The 22,308-nt window shown below is 40.8% G+C and overlaps 1 protein-coding gene across 1 annotated transcript in view; it reads right to left on the bottom strand.

Moving 5' to 3' along the window:
• Positions 1-607: 607 nt before the first annotated feature.
• Positions 608-22,308, bottom strand: part of GLUD1 (glutamate dehydrogenase 1) — a 41,518-nt gene continuing 19,817 nt past the window's right edge. The window contains exons 3-13 of the mRNA XM_090057732.1: positions 19,934-19,989; positions 18,759-18,822; positions 17,225-17,319; positions 12,910-13,089; positions 9,488-9,625; positions 8,965-9,102; positions 7,234-7,314; positions 6,160-6,283; positions 5,028-5,119; positions 2,592-2,654; positions 608-2,013 (exon numbers count right to left, since the gene is read on the bottom strand). Of these exons, the coding sequence (XP_089913858.1) occupies positions 1,894-2,013; positions 2,592-2,654; positions 5,028-5,119; positions 6,160-6,283; positions 7,234-7,314; positions 8,965-9,102; positions 9,488-9,625; positions 12,910-13,089; positions 17,225-17,319; positions 18,759-18,822; positions 19,934-19,989 (1,151 nt within the window). The 3' untranslated portion in view covers positions 608-1,893. The remainder of the gene's footprint in view (positions 2,014-2,591; positions 2,655-5,027; positions 5,120-6,159; positions 6,284-7,233; positions 7,315-8,964; positions 9,103-9,487; positions 9,626-12,909; positions 13,090-17,224; positions 17,320-18,758; positions 18,823-19,933; positions 19,990-22,308) is intronic.

The raw sequence follows: 22,308 nt of genomic DNA, 5'->3' as shown, positions 1-22,308 counted from the left end.
ACATCTACATGGAGCACATCACAGACCACCGCTAATACTCTGACCCCACCAGACAGATCACCGCCAGACTGGACCCAGCCTGAATCCCCCCTCTGCACCTGATAGACTTCACTTTGAGAGGAATCTTAAGCAATGGACCACCCCACTCCACTCAAAGAGGACCCCCGCGATGAGACTGTATATGGACTGAGACACTTTCTTCAACTTACTTCCTCCACCACTGCAGACCATTGTACAGATTTGTGTGTATCCATCTTCTTTTTGTCTCAGCATCAGGAACCCCCTCCTTTCCTTTTCCCCACTCCCCTCCCTCACCCCCCAGGCTTAGTTGGCTAACATTGCATTTTCTGTAACCTAGTTGTGCTCCCTTCCTCACCCTCATCCCTCTAATGTTAGTCCCTCACTCGGGCAATTTGTATTTCCTTACTGGCTGTCATCTTTATTGGACTTGCAATCCTAAACATCTACTAATAAAATTCAATCTACTCTGATCAGTCCCTTTGAATCACCCAAAAGAAATAGCATCTTTAATTTTTTTAGCAACTGCTACAAGACAAAGCTTTTACCATGTAAAATAACTGTGGAAAACAGTAATACACCAGCAGAGTAGGTTTGCAAAGGTCAATTTTTTAATAACTGCTCTTCTCACCACGTTATGTCATGCAGTTACAAAGTAGTTAGAAAAAAAGCATGAGTTTCCAGAAGGGACTGGTTAGTTTCTTTAAAAAAAATCATTTATATTCATGACATAAATAACATCTGGCACTTTGATGGAACTCCACTGGACAAAGGCCTTGACAAAAACCTCAAAAAACTAAGTTTGAGCCAATACTGTTTTAAGGTCCACTTAGCTGTACTTGAGTGTTCAGAATATGCAAGACCTCCAAATGAAGAGGAAAAAAAAGATCACAAGTCAGGGTGTATTAAGACACCAGCTAAACTTTATAGCAGCAGTCTTACTTTTTTGTAGTAGTTGGGCCACCTGTTTCTGGGTTACAGTCCACTTGAGTTGTTCATAGAGGCAATATAACTAATGTTTAGAAAGCCTCTCAAGATGAGAACACTGAAAAGAATTTGAAAAGGTTTAGAGTTCTTTGGACTACATGTTTATGATTATACTTATCAAATTCAGTAATTCTCAAAAAACGCCTAGCAACTGAAAGGTTAGATAAAGTGACTTAATTAAAACATTATCAGAACAGAGATGGCCTGATGTCCGTACACAATTATACTACTTCAGCTTATAAAAATACCAGCTCCTGTCGCTTATCTCTATATTATAGTGCTTGAGTCAAGTTCAGGCTGAGCAAGCAATTGAAAGCAGTCCTATAAGAGCAGCAGTTTATAAAAAAGAAAACAAACATTGCCAAAAGAGAAACAGGTTTGAAGCTATGGTACAAGTAAAAATTAGAGACTCCTATTAAAGTTACTCCCTGCAGGAGGTCCATTCTGCCTTAAACAATGCCACAGCATTATTTATATAAGGCCTTATGAAAGTGCCAAAGCCAAAATTATATCATTAAACAAAAGTGCACGAAGTAGTAGTGAGCCAATTGCTCATCTAGTACAGGATGCGATAGGTGGCCCATTCACCAGGACCACTAATCTGTACATTAAATGTACCTTTTTGTTTTCAAGGTGAAATACCCAGAATGGCCCCCACAAGTGCAGATGAAGTAGTTATCTTTTGATACATATTTGTATACACCCTAATTCATGGATTTTTCTTTATTAAAAACTAGATTGGACTGAAACTAATTGAGAATCCACTCTAATTTCAGAAGAAAGGGGGAACAGTTATGGTTACATGTAAACTTGTGATAAGCTTTTTCAAGAAGAGGGTACATAACGGCAGGAGAATAAGGTATCAATAAAGGGTAGGTAATAACCCATTTATGTAAAGGTTAGACCAGCCTCATTGTACACCCTGAAAACTTTTTCAATTGCATTGACGTAAGCAGCTGTTCTCAGGTCCAAACCCAGGTTGTACTTCATGGCAGTGCGCATGATTTGCTAAAGTGAAATGGAACAAAAAAAAAAAAAAAGTCAAATAAGATTTCTTGAAAAGCCTTTCTATGTACACCATTTCAAAAGATTTTACTTAAGGTGGGGGTGACAAGGAATTTAGATTAAAAGCTCTGCTGTTAAGGCTTGTCTTCCCTAGATTTCAAGTTGCCTCCTTTATGAGGTTTAAGACACCATACTTCAATCAAATGAGGATGGGGACTGAACTTCACAAAAAAACAAGGTTGTCCCAGTGGTATGTCCCTCCATTTGAAAATATTGGGAAAAAGGGGTGAAAATCTACTACCCATACAAATGACATTAACACAACTTTGCAAATACTTCTACTGCAACAGATTATTCTAGACCACCAAAAAAGGACAAGCAAGTAATTTCTATAATACCCAAAATTTTTGGCTAAAATTTGTCCATACCCCCATCAATGGTAATCACCGTTTATGTCAAAAGACATCTACACCTAAGCCCAAGTAAAGCTAGTACACAGTGGTTTGTAATAGTATCTTGCTATTGTGGCAGTTTAGTTTCCGTCCTCTTTCTGTAGATCCACCTATCAATACAGTACTTACTCTGGCAGAACGCTCCATGGTGTAGGCCAATCCAGAGTGAACAATGTCTTTCTCAGATGCACCCTGCAATGGGAGAACGAAATCAGAGCTCAAACTGAAAGAAATACACAATGATTAACTGCCTCTGGTACATCAAAATGCAATCTACCATGGCTAGGTTCCTGAAATTGGTTGACTTCTTATGTAGAGTTCTTTTAACGCCCTATAGAAGAAATGCTTAACTCATGCAGAGTTTAAATAATTACTGGGTAAACTATCGAACGCTTTGTGCAACTAAACACTACCTTACAACATATGAAATATGGAAAAGTTCTGATGAAAACAGAAAATGTGCGTCATGCCTCCAGTGAATAACGTTTACAAAACTGGCACTCTGTTCTCAGTTTCTACAGAATAATGGGGATTGGAGAAATACTATTTGAATTTAATATTTGAATTTAAAAAGAATGTATTGAAGCTCTAGAACATTTCTTACTCCAAGCGCTTTTTAAAAAGTATTGCTAGTATAAAAAATATTCTGGTCTGTTTTACTGGTGTAGATCAAATCCATCAATGATGAAGATGAAATTATTCAGAATTTGTACAAATGCAAACAATGTTTTTAAAACTAGGGATAAAGTCATTCCGTCACGCAAAATTCAGGAATCCTAAGTTACAAGGGTTAATGTAAACCTCAATCTTCAATATCCTATTTACAAGGTGGCTCCAATTTGCTATTAAATGAAGAATAAATATATATTTTTTCTAAATGGTAGTTTATTTCTCAAATAGAAAAAATAGACTAGATTAGATGCAGAAATTACTGGGTATGTCTCTAATGGTTTATTATGAAGGCAGGCAGCATAAGGCTGCTGCAAGGGTTCACTTCGGCCTTGTAATAAACAATCAATAACTAGTCTGCTAATTCAAAGATTATTTTCACTTTCCTTGGAGAATTCCTCTGCCTTCAAGTCTATATAAAGTGGGAGAACATTATCTTTTCATCCCCTCATGCCAGAAACCCTTATTTCCAATTTGAAGCTCTCTGAATCGATTCAGAAAAAATTCAGAGAGCTTTGTAGATTCAGGCAGTCCCCACTTGCTGCCACAGGGAGCTGGACCTGGACTCCTTGCCAGTAAGTAGAGGGTTGGGGTGGGTGGGGAGAGGTAGGATGGACACCAACCATGGGGAGGGACTCCCACCAGGCCCCATCCTCTGCCTGCTCCCCTAGTCCCCTTAGCTCCCCCAGCACCCCCCCACTCTCCCAGCACCCCCCTCCCCCATGGCTGCCCTGCCCAGCCCTAGCTCCCATTTCTAAAACAACAAAAAACAGTCCCTACTTAGCAGCTGCTGCAGTGGCCATCAGGGCTTCTGGGGGCTTGTGGCAGAGCCCCTACACAGCGTGGGGTAGTGGGGAGCAGCAGGGATTGCCCCTCGCCTGGCAGAAGCTGATGAGTGTCGGGCTTTTTTTTTTTCCCCCTGAAGAGCCAGGAGGCTGGGGCTGGGTGGGGCAGCCACTGACAGGGCTGGGAAAACGGGTGGGGGGATGGAGGCTCGTAGTAGAGCCCCCCACACAGTGTAGGACAGTGGAGGGCAGCGGTGATCGCCCCTCCTCCCCCCCCAACCTGGCAGCAGCTGGTGAGTGGGGGCTTAAAAAAGAGCCAGAATGCTGGGGCTACGAGAGCGGGTAAGGCACACAGCACGGGGCTGTGGGGATCACCCCCCTGCCTAGCAGCAGCCGGAGAGAGCCGAGCTTTTTATTTTTATTTTTTTAAAGTGCCGGGATGCTGGGGCTGGGGGTCAGCCATTGACAGGGCTAGGAGAGCAGGCAGGGGATGAGGGCTGTTTGATTCGAAGATTCAGCAGCAGCTAAATCTTTGAATCAGATTTGGCTGAAGCGATTCAGTGATTCGAATCTCTGTCCTAAATTGAATCACTGTCCCCCAAATCAGCTTAATCCGAAGCAAATACTAGCCACTTCGTACAGGCCTGCCACTGAGTTTGGTTTTCACTTGGCATAAATGGCAATTTCAAGCTGACTCAACTTTTTTTTTTTAGATTTTTTTTTTTGGTCACCAATGAATTAATAGTATGAGCAACCCCTAAAACACTCTCAATATCTTCACTTTATATATGGTGTCATGCAAAAAAGACCATATGGGATTTAAACTTGCTACTTCTAATCTGAACAGCGACTAGTACTACAAAGAACTGAATGATTAACAGCGCAAACACCAAGTAAATTCTATGTACACATTAAAATGTCAGCTTCAAAGAATATTGGAATGTGAAACATTATGGAGTCATATACGAAGAGACCAATTACAAAATTAGCCGTGTTACTGGGCACATCCTTGATAGCAGTCACATCCGCCCAACAGAAGAGATTTTATCTACAATTACAATACTGGATTGCAAACTGAAGCAAGTCAAAACATTGCAAAGCAGTCCCTTACTGATATTCTATCCTGGAATTCTGCTGTAGGCACAACTGGAATAGTTCCTCCATGTTTCCCAAACTTTCTTTCTAAACTTTCTTGAACAGACACTGGAAAAGAAAAGGAAACAATGGCAAGTTTATTTTCAGTTGCTGGTATACTTTTTTGAATCAGCATTTCGTACATGGAAAAACCATGTGTATGCTGTTTCACAAAAGTAAAATGAAAGATACTAATATTTCAGGATACAGTTACTAAAAATAAAAAAAAGCATCATAATTTTGTATTTACATCACCAGTTTCCTAGTCAACTCTGTCTCTAGCCCACTGCAAATAATGCCAAGAAGGGGGTGTGAAGAAAAACAAACTCTCAGCTACTTTAGTAGGTCCCCAATAAGGAGCAAAGCAACATAAAGAGGTTCTGTTTAAAAAGTTCCTTATCTTAATCACCAACTCTGTTCTATCCTGACAGACTGAGGCAATCTTCAGTGCTACTTAGCATTTTTTGACAAGTCTTATTTAAGCCTGGTGTGAAATCGTACAGTTCTACTCCAATAAGACTCTACTTTTCACATAAATCAACATTTTGGTCAGGAAACCAAGAAACCAATACAGTGGACCTCAGTAGAGCTCTTCGGCCACTAGCCACATTTTAAGAATACCTGTACCAGGCTATGTTAATGTACTTTACAGATATCCTACTTGGCTGTATATGCAGAAGGGCATGTAGCCGCTCAGGGACAAAAGAAGTGCACTTCCAAGTTGTAACTTGTCACCTCATCATACCTAGTATACAGTTGAAGGGATTTTTTTAAAATGAAGAGTATTTTACTTCTTATGAAACTGGAAGTGAATTGGGGCTTTTAAGGCATTTTAACAAAACACTTAGTATCTATTTGTTAAGCCATTGATAAGTTCATACATTCTTTCTTCAAGTATTACCAGATTCATTAGTGAATTACTAATACATTTCCTTTGCACTTCATGTTTTCCCCACTATCCAAACAGTACGAACAGTTATATTGAATATAGATCATTTTCACATCTGGCTTCTACACCCTTTCACAAAGACATGGAACACATCTACAATTTACTTCCTACTTTATTAGAATTTCTTACTTATCCGTTGAGCTAGTAAAAGAACACTTACTAAGCAAATGGTAGTTTGAATCCCTTTCATACTTAAAAGTCAAACGTCCGTAACTGACATGGTTCAAATTTTTCAGCCACTCAAAGTAGGACACTGTTACACCACCAGCATTTAAGTAAAGATCCTGCACAAAAACAAACTTCTTGAATGATAAACATAAGATACCATAATGTCAACTTAACTTAAAATGTAAATTAAAATGTACAAAACATAGCATGGCTGGGTGTAATGGATGACACAAATTCAATCATGAATTTGCCCATGAATTGTAAGTTTTACTTGGTTTCTACTTGTAAATGTATTGCTTGCTTGTTTGCCTCTCCCAGCACTGCCCCCCAGACCCTCTTCTCTGCCTCCCTTCTGCTTTCGTATTCTAATATTTCTCTCTTAGTTATACACTGGTTTATGTACATCCTCACAGCATATGATAAAGTGAGTTTCAGCCTAAAAAAGCTTGTGCTGGACCCCCCCCACCCCACACAGACACTTGGGTTAGCCTATAAAGTGTTAATCTACCCTCCCTTCTACTTGACTTCAGACTAACACAGCTAAGTCTCAATTTTCATATACCGGTGTTGAACTCAACCTGATTTTCAGAGATGCAGAGCCCCAAAAGTTCCTACTGACTTCAATCAGGTGATCTTTGATGTCTAAAATTAGGTGAATAAGCATGAAAAATTTGACTGCTGAATTTAGACTTCTCCTCCCTACTTCATTTCACTGGACTGAATACTAGAATGTCATGTAAGATGAGCGATTATAAATCTCTGACAAATATTTACAGATCATTTCCTTCTTGAAAACTGCATTACTTCGATGCAATAGATATATTTAAGTAATGGGGTTGTAATGCAATCTGGATTTTGTGGAGAGCAGCCTCGCAAGTCTTAAGTGAAGTTACAATACCTTTTAAAAAGATGAGAACAGAAAGAACACTATAGAAATATCTTTTACATGAAAATATTCAGAATAGTTCTTGCAGTTATTCTTTTATTAAAACCTGTTTAAGGCTGCTCCTATGATCCAGAAGAATGAGTTTGCATTATTTTTCATTAACATTTACAAACAACTTACAGGAATGACCATTATATTCCTCTCCAAGAAGACTTTATCAGCTGCAGGGGTTGTAGGTCCATTGGCACCTTCAGCAATTATCTGGGAAAAGAACCACAACACAATAACCACTTACATAGAGGGCAAATGCTCACTGAGAGCTCGAGCCAATATGAAAATAAATCATTCTCTACATTTATAAACAGGGATCTGGATTTTCCATTTGCCATGACAAGATGGAAAAAACTGCAGATTCTCTTTACCGGAGAAAAATGTGGATTTTTCATTTCAGAGAAACATATGGATTTTGCACTTTTGCAAAAAGCTCTCTGCAGGCTGGCAGAGTTCTAATCTGCAAAGGGCTGGGAGACAGCGAGAGGAGGATGGTTAGGCAGGGGGCGCTATATGTATGTACTGTATATGCACAGGGCCGCCAGACAGCCTGGAGAGCAGGTCCCCCAGGTAAGTCTAGCAGGTGGGGGAAGGGTGGGGAGAAGGGGGGACTGAATCCCAGCGCTGGAATGTGGGCTGCAGGGCCCCGGCACTGAGCACAATGGGGCCACAGGCGACTCATCCACGGGGGTGGGGGGCAGGCTCCCCACCACAGCATGCACTCCCAGGAGTGGGGGGGAAACCTGCGTGTCCCCCCGCCCAGATGTGTGCGGGGCAGAGGCAGGTGCAAGCTGCCCATTTTGGGCTCAGGCTCTCTGTCCTGCTACCTTCCCCCAGACCCTTTGCAGCCCAGCAGGTGGGATCAGGTGAAGCAGGGCAGAGTGAGACTGGGCGGGGAAAACTCCTTGTCACTGTGAGCCTTGTGCTGCCCTGGCCAGGGGAAACCGAGTCCCCTGCCCAGGGGGAGGGCAGCCAACATCCACCCCCCAGCCCCCACAGTCTCTGCTCTGGCCTGGGGTGAGTGCTGCCTGAGGGGGAGGGGTGGGGAGAGAAGCTGGGCTCTGCACTCTGCTATGCTGCAGTGGTTGCCACCTCCTGCGAGCAGCAGCCAGGGCTTAAGCGCTCCTGCAGGGAGCTGCAGACCCAGGTCCCTAGAGCCATAACCCTAGCAGCTGGGGGACCCCTCTGGCAGGGCTGGGGGCTGTGATCTGGGAGTGAAGGGTCTAAACCTGAATTCTGTGAGCTAAGGGGGCAAGGGAAGCTCTGATTTTGCATGATAAAAAACCCAAAATCAAATACCAAAATGTATAGGTATTTAGAATGTATTTTATTATGGTGATTGAGGAACTGATAGCCTTCCAAACTACTTTAAAATGATAAATATATCAATAAAATATTGTGTTCAATTGATACATACATAAAACACACTAAGAGAGAGAGCGTGAGAGAGGGAGCGAGCTTAGTCTGTCCCTAATGCTCTTGGGGGGGGGGGTGTGGCTCCAGCCAGTCCTGTATCAAGAATGACAGGCAGGGCCAGGCAGAGGGGGAGGGGGGGATGTGTGGGCACACATCTGCATGTGAAATGGCTGCAGCCATATGCAGGCTTCTCCACCCTGCTCTTGGGAGGCAGCAGTGCGGGGTGGTGGGTGGCTGCCCATCCCCCCCGCCACTGTCATTCTTGACAGGCAATTCATGTGCACGCGCACACGCAAGTGCACACACACACTCTATATAGTGGTGTTTCATTTTAATGAGAAATTTTGGATTTCTTTCAGACAATGTGAAATTTTTATCAGAGAAAACTAGAAGCCCCATTTATAAGTTACACATTTAAATTCCAGGTTTAATTGATCATCTTACTTTTGCTTTGACCTTGTGAGCATTGGCTTTAGTCAACTGTTTCTCACTGGCAGCAGGGATGAGAATGTCACAGTCTGCTTCCAAGATGCTGCCTTCAAGTGGTTGTGCTTTCGGGAAGCCAATGATTGTTCCATGTTGCTATTTGAGGAGGAAAGGAAAAAAGGGGTTATTTTCACCCTCACGGTTTATTGCCCAATGTAAAATCCTGACTTCTGCCACTGTATCATGATAAAATGTTTCAGCTTTGAGAAGCATGCACCCTGAAGTGGGTCTCTGAAACACTAATGTGAAAAACACAACACAATTCCCTCACATTAATGATAAAACAAATGCTTGATTACCTTCACACTAGTAACAAATAGAAACATAAAACAATCACTATTTCTGATTCTTGTTTGATAGGTAACTTTAAAACATTACTGCTGACAGAATAACCTATAAATATTTCACACCACCATCAGCCTCCAATCTCCTCCTGATTTGGCAAAGGAACATTTAAATCATTCCTACTCTCAAGTCTTACCAATTTGAAATCTTCTAGTTCCTTTGGGTCTAGGCCATCAGGATTCCAGATAGCTCCCTCATGCTCTCCAACAGCAACACATTTAGCTCCAAAACGATGCAAATATCTCATAGAATGTAATCCCACATTACCAAATCCCTGAAAGAATAGAGATGGGAAAGAACAATGAAAATATTTAACTTGTTGCCTTGTTTCTGCTTTTCACCTTTCTATGTCATATGCTGGCATGAAGACATACGGTGTCAGTAGGGGCAGGAGGAATCCTGTACACTTTTAAACAGAATACCCTGAGGTCCTACATATTACTACTTAAGTCCTACTTAAAAGACTGGTGACTGAACTGACTTGCATGTCATGCCAATATTTACATCCCCCTCCCTCCCTCCCTCTGTTTCTAGGGTCGGAAGGGACCTGAGCAGATCATCTAGTCCGACCCCCTGCCATGGCAGGAAAGTACTGGGGTCAAACGACCCCAGCAAGATGTTCATCTAACCTCCTCTTAAAAACCCCCAGGGTAGGGGCCAGCACCACTTCTCTTGAAAGCTGGTTCCAGACCCTAGCCGCCCTGACTGTGAAGTAGCGCCTCCTGATGTCTAGCCTAAACCTACCCTCTGCCAGCTTGTGACCGTTATTCCTGTCACTCCTGAACAGGGACTCCCCCAATGCCTGCTGATCCCCCCTGACTAGTTTATAAAAGGCCACTAGATTGTCCCTCAGCCTTCTCTTTTGGAGGCTGAACAGGTTCAGGTCCCGTAGCCTCTCCTCGTAGGGCCTGCCCTGCTGTCCCCTGATCATGCAAGTGGCCCTCCTCTGGACCCTCTCCATGTTGTCCACATCCCTCTTGAAGTGTGGCGCCCAGAACTGGACGCAGTACTTCAACTGTGGCCTGACCAGTGCCACAGAGGGGGAGGATCACCTCTTTGGACCTGCTCGAGATGCATCTGCAGATGCATGACAAGGTGCGGTTGGCCTTCCTGACTGCCTCCCCACACTGCCGGCCCATGTTCATCTTGGAGTCAATGATGACTCCAAGATCCTTTTCCACCTCCGTGCTGACAAGAGGAGAGTTCCCCAACCTGTAGGTATGGTGCCGGTTGTTCTTCCCCAGGTGCATCACTTTGCACTTGTCTGTGTTGATTCCCATCCTATTCTCATCCGCCCACCCCTGTAACCTGTCTAGGTCTGATTGCAGCCTGTTGCTTCCTTCTAGTGTGCCCACATTCCCCCACATTTTAGTGTCACCAGCAAATTTGAAGAGGGTGCTTTTTACCACCTCGTCCAAGTCACTGATGAAGATGTTGAACAGTGTCGGCCCGAGGACCGAACCCTGCAGAACCCCGCTGCCCACGTCCTTCCAGGTTGAGAAGGACCCAGCCACTACCACCCTCTGGGTGCGGCCCTCCAGCCAGCTGGCGACCCATTTGACTGTGTGGGTGTCGACACCACAGTCCCCCAGTTTCTTAATGAGAATGGAGTGAGAGACAGTGTCGAAAGCCTTCCGGAAGTCCAGGAAGACTATGTCCACTGCTACCCCTGCATCTAATGATCTGGTGATCTAATCATAGAAGGCCACCAGGTTGGTCTGACAGGACCTGCCACTGATGAATCCGTATTGGTTGCCCCTAAGCATGCAGTCCCCTGCTGGCCCCTCATGGATGTGTGCCAGCATAATTTTCTCAAACAGCTTGCCTAGGATCGAGGTAAGACTAACTGGCCTATAGTTTCCCGGGTCCCCCTCCTTCCCTTTTTTAAAGATGGGAACCATATTGGCCCTCTTCCAGTCCTCCGGCACCACACCAGAGCACCACAAGTGCTGGTAAAGCCATGCCAGGGGTCCTGCAATGACCTCAGCCAATTCCTTTAGAACTCTAAGGTGGAGATTGTCCAGACCGGCTGACTTGAATACGTCCAGTCCCTCCAGAAGCTCCCTAACTAGTTCCTCGCTCACCCTTGGCCCAGGTGCACCTCCCCTGGGGCCCAAGGGGGGCCCCAGCAGGGAGGTGGCTGTTCTGGTCCCTACTTAGAAAGACGGAGGCAAAGAAATCATTAAACATGTTAGCTTTGTCATCTGGTGTGATGACCAAATTTCCCAACGTGTCCTGCAGGGGCCCATATTACCTGGGACCTTCTTTTTACCTCCTATGTATTTAAAGAAGGACTTCTTATTGTCCTCAATCTGGGAAACTAGTCCTAATTCCATCTCTGCCTTGGCCTTCCTGACTGCCCCCCTACATCCTCAAGCAACTGCAGTATAGTCATCCTTGGTGATGACCCCTTCTTTCCAATGGGTGTACGCCTCCATTTTAGCAAGGAGACATTCCCGAATGCTTTTGGTGAGCCATGGAGGCTTGTGTGCCCTCCTGCTCCCTTTGATCCTCGTTGGAATTACCTTCCTTTGGGCTTGGAGGATCATCTCTTTAAGGAACAACCACTCTCCTTGGAGAGTGGTCTCCCTCCCTCCCCCTCTCTCGGCATGACATGCAAGTCAGTTCAGTCAAAATATATATATATTTTTTTGTTAAAAGTGACATGCTTTAGTAGCTGGCCAAAGGTCTCAAAAGCCCATGACAGAGCTTAGAATAAAATAAAGCTGAAGCTCTTGCTTTTGGGGAGTAGTTCCCCCTTTTTTCAGAATCAAGCCTTGATACAAAAAAATGAAGATTTTTATGTAACAAGTTTGTCTTCAAGTGCTCTGCCCTCATTCTTTCACCATTAGTCTCCAGCTATTTGCCAAGTTTTCAGTTTACTTGTTCAATTTGAAGCTCTATGTTTAGGACTGAGCCAACATATAAATTCCAAAGGGCAAGGATGACAGTGTTCTACTGTTTTTCTAAGCAGGCTACAGGATGTTTGCCTCAAATCACTGGTTAACTAGCAAAGTTCAGTAAGGTCACAATCAGGTAGTGCTGTGGACTTGCTGCAAAATGTAGTAATCACCCTTTTACCATTTCTTATAATAAGCACACTGGAAAACAGTTCCAAATGAAGCAGACAGGCCCAGTTTCCAGATTCTGTATCTTAATAGCTCACTAATTGCATATTTATCAAATCCTGCTATTGAAACAGAAGAAATTGAAAAAAAAAACTTTAAAAGAACATTATGCATGTGAAGAGGTATTAGAAAATACTTCTCAGTGTAATCCACTACTTGGCAATAATCAGGCTGCTCCTAAAAGTTTAAAATGTAAATTGGAATTGCGGGCCTCCTAAAATATTATGAAAGCCAAAAACTTCACATCGTAACTGAAAATATAGGTCACCATTTGGCCCTTCCTTGTCTGAGTAGCACCCTGAAGTTTAATGAGTGCTAAAGTTAATCCTTGATGTTATAAAATGTCACTACTCCTCCACTACTCTAGCAATTTTAAAAACAATGACATTCTCAGCTTTTGTCAAAGTTATTATACATCTCAATAAGTTACCTGAACAGCAAATGTCTTATCCCCAAACCCTGGAGTCATTCCCAAAATGCTCATGTATGATGCTTCATTGATGAAATTTTCAATTCCATGAAAGAGACCACGACCAGTGGCAGAGATGCGCCCATGGATACCACCTTGGCTGATGGGTTTACCAGTAACACAAGCGTGGGCATTAATATCCTGCAAGACAGTGAAGAATTCTATGAACTGTATGCATTTCTCTCAGACTGGGATCAGTCATGAACAGCTGAAGTAAAATGTGTTATGAAAGTTGCAGAAGTATTTTTTTCCTGATACATTTAACATTCAAAGCTTTTCCTGAGAGCTGTAATAGAAATGTGGAACTGTCATGGATGGTCCTTCTTCAGCTTCCAGCAAAAATACTACACTATGGTGTATGGCAGGTTAGTACCATAAGGACAGTATCTGAAATAAAGCATAGCTTTATAAAACTGTTGTAACTAACAAATCTAGTTACACCAGTTGATTCTGATTTTATTTTATGATATGTTTAGCTCACATGAAGATAGGAAGCATGAAGAGCCCTATCAACACATTGCCTGTTGACAAGAAAGCACTGGGTGAGTGAGCTTTCAAGTGAATAATAATATTGTGATAGCCACTGCAGATATTGACAATTTAATCCCTTCAAAACCTTAGACATATTTATATCTTAAACTATTTAATCACCTTTAAACTATCATACAACAGGAAACAATAATACAGTCTTCTTAAAAGCAGACCCTATGAAAAATTTGAAACTTTACGCTCTTGATTGAGGTGATGCCATCACAGGCAATTGACTCAAGTCAAAATACTGACAGCATATGGCACAAACCACACCTTTGTGTTTGCTGAACAGTGGTTTGACCCTTTAGTGCAGTCATATGGAGAAAAGGTAGATAAGAGGCTGCTATTTTCATCTAGAAGGGTTCAACTGCAGCAAATCTGGATTTTGTTTTTTTAAGCACAATCATGTCTACTAAAATACATATATTTCTACCCAGTTACCTAACCTATACTATATAACCAAAGTAAGACTTCCTATTTAAAACCTGACAAAGAGAAGAGAAGACAGCATCTGTTTTCCAGTAGTGTTATCTTGCCATTTAGAATTTCCAGTCCAAAATTATCTACATTTCTTATAGAAAGCAGTCTGCTCCCTCTTGTGGTTTGCCGGCTGCAAATCACTTGTCACTTACAAGTATCACTTGTCACTCCAACAGTCTTGGACAATCCATCTGAGATATTACAAAGTTTTCACTCAGTCATATTTTAAAAACCCTGAACTAGTCACTATGTACCCAAACAAAAGGAAAGACCTGTTTATAAATACTGTGTTTGTGAACACAGCTTTCTGTCACGAGAAATGCAGTTAAGGAGACAAGATTTTAGATTGGGGTTTGAGGATGGGGACAGGGGGGCAAAAGAGAGATGCATCAGATCTTTTCTTCAAATTTATCAGTCAATAAGTTCAGTGTTAGTACTTAATAAAGCAATCCAGAAAGTTAAGGAGGATTTTCTGGAAAAGTTGATATGGTAGCTATTAAAGGATTGATTGGTCTGGTAGGAAAGGGAGGAGCAATGGAGAGACGCTACTATTCTTAAAGCCATACATTCAAATAACAATTTAATTTAAATCCTGGCTTCAACATTTTTAGAGATTCCTGACATCTAGAATGGTGCTTATGCTTAAACAAAAATATTTTATTAGATACCTCAGAAGAAAGAAAAATATTTAGCTTTCTAACACTAACCCATAAATCATTGTTAATTTTCTAAGATTCCTATCATAGTATTTGTAATCTTTGAACTTGCTGGATGTGGCACATATTTAAAACAACTTTATTTAGTTTTCTGGCTTACTCCTTAACCCTACTCTCTACTCTGCCATGCACTTCTTATTTCTCTGCTTCTCCTGTCCTTGAAGCTTCTTCCTGCAGATTTTACTTCCTTTTATCCTAGACATTTCAATGGGGGAATCCCATTGCCCTTCTAACTGTTGTTTAAACTCTCCCCTCTCCATTTCAGTTTAAGCTCTCTGAATATACTTGGGGGGGAGGGGGGCACCACAGTATTAATCATTTCAGTTCCTTCATGATGGATCCTGTCCATAGATTTACTCATTCACCCAAAAGTCTGGAATGGGTCATACTCCGTTTTCAATCTTTTTACTGTTACAAATTAATTAAAGTTTTGACTTTAATAGTGCTGATCTAGTTTTTCTTCTGCTTTTCCAGGAGCTCATTCTGCATGGGTCCAGTGGTTCTTCAATCATCTCCTTTACTTTTGTTGGTTTCCTCTTCCCTCTAAAATCTAGTCTCAGTAGTTCTTCCCTCAGACAGCTGCATTTATTTTGATTTAGATTACTCATTCTACCCAACTTCTCATCCAAAAAGATGAACCAAATCCAATCGACACTACCTGAGCTCTGCAGGTCTAATTTAAAAAAAAGAAAATATGCTGCATGGCTCTAGGGGAAGAAGGTACCATTGTGCTGACTAAGAATTACATTTTGCAGTTATTGATTTCTGCTCTCAACTGTACATTCATTTTTACAGAAGTGTGCATGCAACACCTCTGCAGGGACTGGTACAAGTTGCATCTATGGAATGGGAAAAAGCCAAGAAAGCCGGGGGTCAACAGCTGTCTAGGAGCAGTCTACCAAATTAACAGAATTATGTCTGAAGGTGGGCCACTAGTTCTGATCCAGCAGCCACTGCTGTAGCTTCCTCTCTACCACATTGCCATTGATGTCCCAGCCTCAAAAGACAGAAATAACCCACAGGTTATAGGCTGCCAGCCCATACTCTAAACATTTTATTTTTTTCTATTGGTGTTTTTACCAGTTATCAGCCTGAACTAGTGGTTGAAACCAACACTTTTTTATTGAGATTATAAAGATGTTATTCAAGTCAACCTGAATGCAGTACAAGTGCAGAAGGCTGCTGCTATATTTGCTTTCATAACTTCTATAAAAAGAGACAGATTGTGACACTAAAGAGGTATTTGGAGTTACTGCAGAAACCAAAGTGAAAATTCTGTATACTCTGCATCCTCCCAGTGTTACTGAAGCCCGCTCTAAGAGTATCACACAGCCCTGGCTACAGCCCAGCCTGTCCTATGTAGGTCTGGGGAACACATGCCCCCCATACTCTCCCAGGGTACAAGCAGTGGTGGAGACACCTTTCCCTCCCCCCCCACCATAAGCTACAGCTCTGGCCCCACTTTCACCTGCGCCCGCCCTCTCCCTCACTACAGGGAGCACTGACTTGCCCTCCAACACCCTTTCCCTTTCCCCTCCCCCTACACCAGACTTACCAGCTGCAGGGAGCTCTCCACGCTGCTGGCTCTGCTCCTTGCTGCCTGAGTGCTATGCTGCGGCTGCACGTAGCACAGGCATTTACTGGCCAAATTATCAGCCCTATTGGGCCAATATCCAATACAGCCAGTTTTCTTTATATCAGTACTGATCCGATATTGGACCGATTATTGGTGCACCTCTACTTATTAACCATTTGTAAGTCTCAACTGAGAACTCAATTTTAGAAAAATTATTTTAATATCGTGTTCAAATTTGAAGGACACAGTGATTTAATAATTTATAAAACTGCCTTATATAAAATATATGGTCTTTGAAGAGACAGAGTATTATAAAAATCGGAATGTTTAATAGAGTCTTTTTAAAGAAAATTATTAAGCCTAAAGGCTAACTCAAACTAGGTAAAAAGCAAAGTTCCTATTTAAATATAGAAGTCTTCTGAATTAGTCACTTTATCATGCTTTCTTATTGCTTGCAGTGTTGCTATCTTGCATTTTTACAAGTATATTCAAAGGTTTACTAAAGATTTAATTACAGACTTCACTTAAAACTTTGTTTTGCAGGTCTTTGTTTTTAAATGCTTTCGTAAAAATGCACATTTTCCAAAAAGAACACCAGTTGCCAACAGCTTAAGGCAGTTTAAATAGTATCATGCTACTTTCTTTATGACACACAATATATAAGGTATCAAATAATGGCTATAGCTGCTTTTCCTTTGAAACTGGTCATATTAGTGTAGACCACTTTGAACATCTGATGCTTAAAGAAAGTCATTAAGCTATTTTTTCCAAACCATGACCTAAAAACCTCAAATCAATTACAGCTCTATAGTTTACATTCATAGATTAAAATTAATCATAGATTAAAATTGGTTTAATTAAATAAACCTGGAAGATTAGGCAACAGGGTGACAAATCTCTAGCACAATGTTGGCTGGGTTTAAGCAAAGAATAAAGAAGCTTTTTCACATCTAGGAATCTGCTCAAAACTTACATAGTGTCCTATAGTATTGGCATAGGTGTCTGCAATCCAGGACATCTCCCTCTCCCCTGTGCTCATATCTGGAGCAGGTACATCAATACCAGGTCCTGTTGGCAAGAGTAAAAACATCTCTCAAGAGTCAAGGACAAATCATCTTCAAATCTTCTACATCTCTTCTCCATCGGTTGAGAGGTGGGAATAGGTTTCTAGCCAGAAAGATCTACTTTCCTAAAATCCCATTTAAAGCAAATATGCACACTTTTGACTCAATATTCCATTTCACACAACATAACATGCACCTATTTCAGAAAACTGCCAACAAACTATTCAAATCACTAAAATAGTCATTAGTTAAAATAGAGAGATAAGTGTCTCAAGCACGTATTTGTATTTTTGTTTAAACATTTGCATGTAGATCACTGTCCATGTCACTGATTTATACTAGTATTACATTTGCTTGTTCTACCTTTAGGAACTTGTCTATGTAATTTCATTTCTCTTTCATTTTGAAAATGTACATTTTCTTGCTTGAAAAATATTTAAGATTGGCTATTCTAAATACTGTTATCTAGTTTAACTAAATAACTTTTCCCTCTATTTGTTCCTTGTTCATCATACCAGAATAGAACATCACCTACTTATACAGAGTATACATCACCTACTTAAGAATGACAGGTACAAAATAATGCATTTCATGAAAAATATTCCTAAATGCACCTCCATAAATCAACTGTAACAGGTAAATTAAACACAGCCTCTCCTACAATAAGTCAGTAATAGAAGCATTTAAACTGTTAATGAAACCAGAACAAAAGAGCACAACAAACCATTCAGAATGTCAAAAATTATCTGTATACAAGCTTGACTCAAATCAGTGAACAGACACAGCTGTCCCTACATAGAGTGAAAAACGGAAGATAAATGTATAAAGGGACATTTATAGGGATTACTCTCCTGACCTCTTAAGTAGAAAAGATCTTTATCAAATGCCTTATTCTTCACCTTGGTTCTTAGGAAATCAAAAGGTTTGGGCCATGCAAAAGTACCCTAATAACTTTCATTTAAAATGGCCAAGTATTCCAGAACAGTATCAGGTCAAGTAAGAACTCCAAAGAGTGATATGAGAATAGCTCAGATATTCAAAGAATAAGAATAAAATGGAACACCCATTAATATCACAAAAGCTGATGTGCTATGGTAGCCACCTCTGCTTCTTTTGAAACTATCAATGTGGTCCCTAAGAGGTCCTTAAGTACTCATATCTTATGGGCACAGTGGAGCAGAGTCCCTTAATCCCTGCTACTTAGTCAATAAGAAGTCAGTATAAGAAGGCTGCAATTTGATGTACACAGCTAGGGTCAGATGCATTACAGTAAGCAGCCAGAAGAGAGCTTAGATAAGGGTTATAGAGCAACTGGTGAGTTGGCAAGCAACAGGAAAACAAAACAGAGTTCCAGGAAGAAAAGGGTAGAGCCAAATGCAGTTGGGCAAAACAGGCTGCTCAGTTGATTCAAAAGTTTTTACTAGAAAAAGCTGCATTACATACCAATAAATCCCTTCTTTGCTAACTCCATGGTAAATCTTCTTGTGATTTTTTCCAACTCATTGTCCTATAAATAAAATGAAACAAACATCACAGGTTATTACAGTTCACCAAAGTCAGCCATAAATTTAATATTAAGTGTAATATATTAGTTTTTACAAGAAAAAGGGTGTTTCATGGATTTATAGCTTTTATGCCATCTGCTTATTAATGGTCTTTTTTTGCAATTTCAGTGCTGTATCTAAATTGGTTTGAGGTAGTACCCAATCTTCTCTCTTCACATATTTCAACTCAAAAGGAAGCATAAGTGAATCAGGACAGTGTTTGACCAAACTTCAGTTCAATGTTTAAAGTAGAATAGTCCTATAAAAATAGTCATGTATAAGAACTGAGAGTCAACAGCAATATCTTTCCTGATTACAGCATAATTAACACAAGACTACAATTAATTCATGCAATTCCTTGAGTTTATTTTTAAATTTAGTATATACAATACATGAAATTATATCAAATTATATATAACATTTGCTTTCATTTTTGGAAGCTTGGCTATAATTGGCTTTGATTTTAAAAAGTTTGCTAGTAAAGCCACACTAAAGAAATACTATTATTTAGATTTATATCATAACATGTCCAGGAGGGCTCAGAGCAGTTTACAATAAGTGACAAACCAAAGCAGAAGATTTCCCAAATTACACCTCAAAAACTGACAACTCTACCGAACTCCACTATTACCCTTAAGAGCAAACCTTCTAGCCAAGTCCAACCCTCAGACTTGAAAACAACTGAAAACTATTTTGAAACCAATAAAAATTATCAAACTACTTCTCTTAAGTGAAAACATTTTCTCAGAAAGGTGATACTTAACCCTTACTAAACAGCATCACCTGGAAAAATTTTAGGCTCCAAATTAGTATCAATGACTTCACATTTCAGGAAAAGATTTAGCTATCTAAATAATCCATGTATTTGACTTTTTATATATACATTATACAGACCTTAAATACAACATTGTTTTTGATCCAAACTTGGCCATCCCAGGCATGCAAATAAGCTTAATTTAATTTCTTCAGAGTGAGAAATGGATTTCAAAACTATCAATGCTGCTCCAGAGAACTATGAACTGGTTAGCCTAACCATTCCAGTAAACTAAGTGTACATATGTAATTTAGACCTACTGTATAGTTTTTAGGATTGATCTTAACACCAGCTTTTGCTCCGCCAAATGGCACATCTGAAATAATAAAAAGGAAAATGATTTTACTTGTCAAAGAAAGAAGAGAACAACATCAGTAAGACTGTACAGAAAGTGTGTAAACAAAGATACAAATATACACATTTGAAAATTATCAAATCTCTAAACAATATTACTTTTGAAGTTGAACCTTTGCTATATCCACAGCACAATTTCACAAATAAATTCACTAATGTGTAGGTTTGGCAGGATTTGATTTTTTTATCTGTAAATGCTGAAAAACGCTAATTTTACCTCACACTCCCAGACTGACAAAAAAATATTTCCATTGTTAATAATCAAAGTTTAGAGCAAGGGGATGTAAGAAAAATGATGGCTAATGAAGTGGATGATGATAGGGAAGCAGTCCTACAGAACAGTTTGGACTACAACTCCCAGAAACCCCAGGGGGACTGGGAACAAAAGAAGAGGATGTGACGAAGCAGAAGGGAGGGAGCTACAGGGAAGTGGAGCCAGGACTGATGCCACTCAGCTGGTGGAAGTCCTACAGTAGCTGTTTGTCATGACAGGTGGTTAAACTGCACTATAATAATAGTATACTGTTATTACTAAATCATCTACCCCTAGTTTCATGAAATCCTGAAAAATTAAGTCGTTAAAAATAGAAATACATGCTTAAAAATAAACATTGATATTGTCTGTTGAAATGATAAAAAAAAAAAAAAAAAAAAAAATTCATCAAATTCTTCCAATCCTACTAATGTCAATGAACTCCTCTGTTCACAGGAAGGGAATATTTTCCAATCAGCTTGAAAAGGATCTTTAACTCAGGAAATCTAGCCTACTTCCTCTAGGTTCTGCTACAACATTTTTGTTCAAACAGGAACTTCTACCTCTTTCACACCCCCATCCACTCAATCCCTGATCAGAGAGAGGTATTTAGTCATGTCAGTCTGAAGTTAGGCCCAATGCAAAGTACGGTTTCACTCTATATACTAGTGGTTCTCAACCTTTTTAGACTCAAGGCACCCCTGGGTACACTCAAGGCACCCTTTGGAAAATGCCAGGTCTTTTTTTTTTTTAAACTACAGAAACATAAAAGAACAATTCTTGTGCTGCAAAGAACTCAGAAAACAAAAAGGTCAGAAAATGTTTTTAACACTACGGGTTCCTATTTGAAATCCCTGGATTTATGTGAACCACATTTACACAGTTTAGCAGTATTAACATTGTGTAGCATCCCACAACACCCTTGAAAGGATCTCAAGGCACCCTGGTTCAGAATCACTGCTATGGGCTAAGCCTATAGATTAACCCAGTTATAAGGTGCATCTAAATCCGTGAAGTAGTTTCCATGCAATAATGACATCTTAAAAAAAAGAAAAGAATATTTTACTGAATGATACACAGCAGGTAAGCTGAATCTGGAGAACTGAGTATATTCAAACATACGTAGCAGCGATAGCAAAGGGCAACATGCTACTTACACATGTGTCAAACGTCCAGCCCCACAAGCTATCAGGTAGCAGAGAGATGGCTTGTGGGGTTGCCCGCAGGGCCAGAAATTTGGTGACTGGCTGAACTGTGGTTAATACTGCTCCAAGAACTGCAGCAATTAGCACTGCTGCTGCTCAACTCAACCCCAATTTTCCAAACCCTCAGGCAAGATGGCATGGTTTCTTTGATACCCCTTGTATTACTTATACTATGGTGTAAGTGATCAGAATGATCTGTGGCAGATTTTATACAAAGGAGAATAGTATCTCAGATTATATCAAATTGTGGGGCAAAATTAACACACCAGAGAGTAAGGAACAGATCCAGGCAGATAGGTTGGAAAAATGGGCAGAACGAAATAGGATGCAGTTCAAAGACAAGTGTGAAGTGCTGCACCTGGGCAAAAAGAACCACCAACACACTTACAGGCTAGGGGATGACCTTCTCAGCAGCACAGCAGCGGCAAGGGATCTTGGAATCATAGTTGATTCCAAGATGAAAATAAGTCATCAATGTGACTAAGTGATCAACAAGGTTAACCACACTTTATCATGCATTAGCAGATGCATGCTGAACAGGTCCAGGGAGGTGATGCTTCCCTTCCATGAGGTACTGGTCAGGCTGCAGCTGGAGTACTGGGCACGGCACTTCAAAAGGGATGCAGAGAATCTTGAGAGGGTTCAGAGAAGGGCCACTCATAGTCAGAGGCCTGCAGGCAAGGCCCTATGAGGAGAGACTGAGGGACCTAGATCTCTTCAACAAGGCTGAGAGGTGATATTGTGGCTGCCTATCAGTCCATCAGGGGAGGGCAGCAGGGAATAGGAGATGCTCTATTTACTAAGGCACCCCCTGGAGTAACTA

This window comes from Crocodylus siamensis, chromosome 7 (genome assembly GCF_052110815.1).
Source record: "Crocodylus siamensis isolate JL-2025a chromosome 7, ASM5211081v1, whole genome shotgun sequence".
Classification (NCBI taxonomy): domain Eukaryota; kingdom Metazoa; phylum Chordata; order Crocodylia; family Crocodylidae; genus Crocodylus; species Crocodylus siamensis.
The sequence above is the reverse complement of the archived record's forward strand: the minus strand, read 5'-3'. Positions and strand labels throughout refer to the sequence as shown.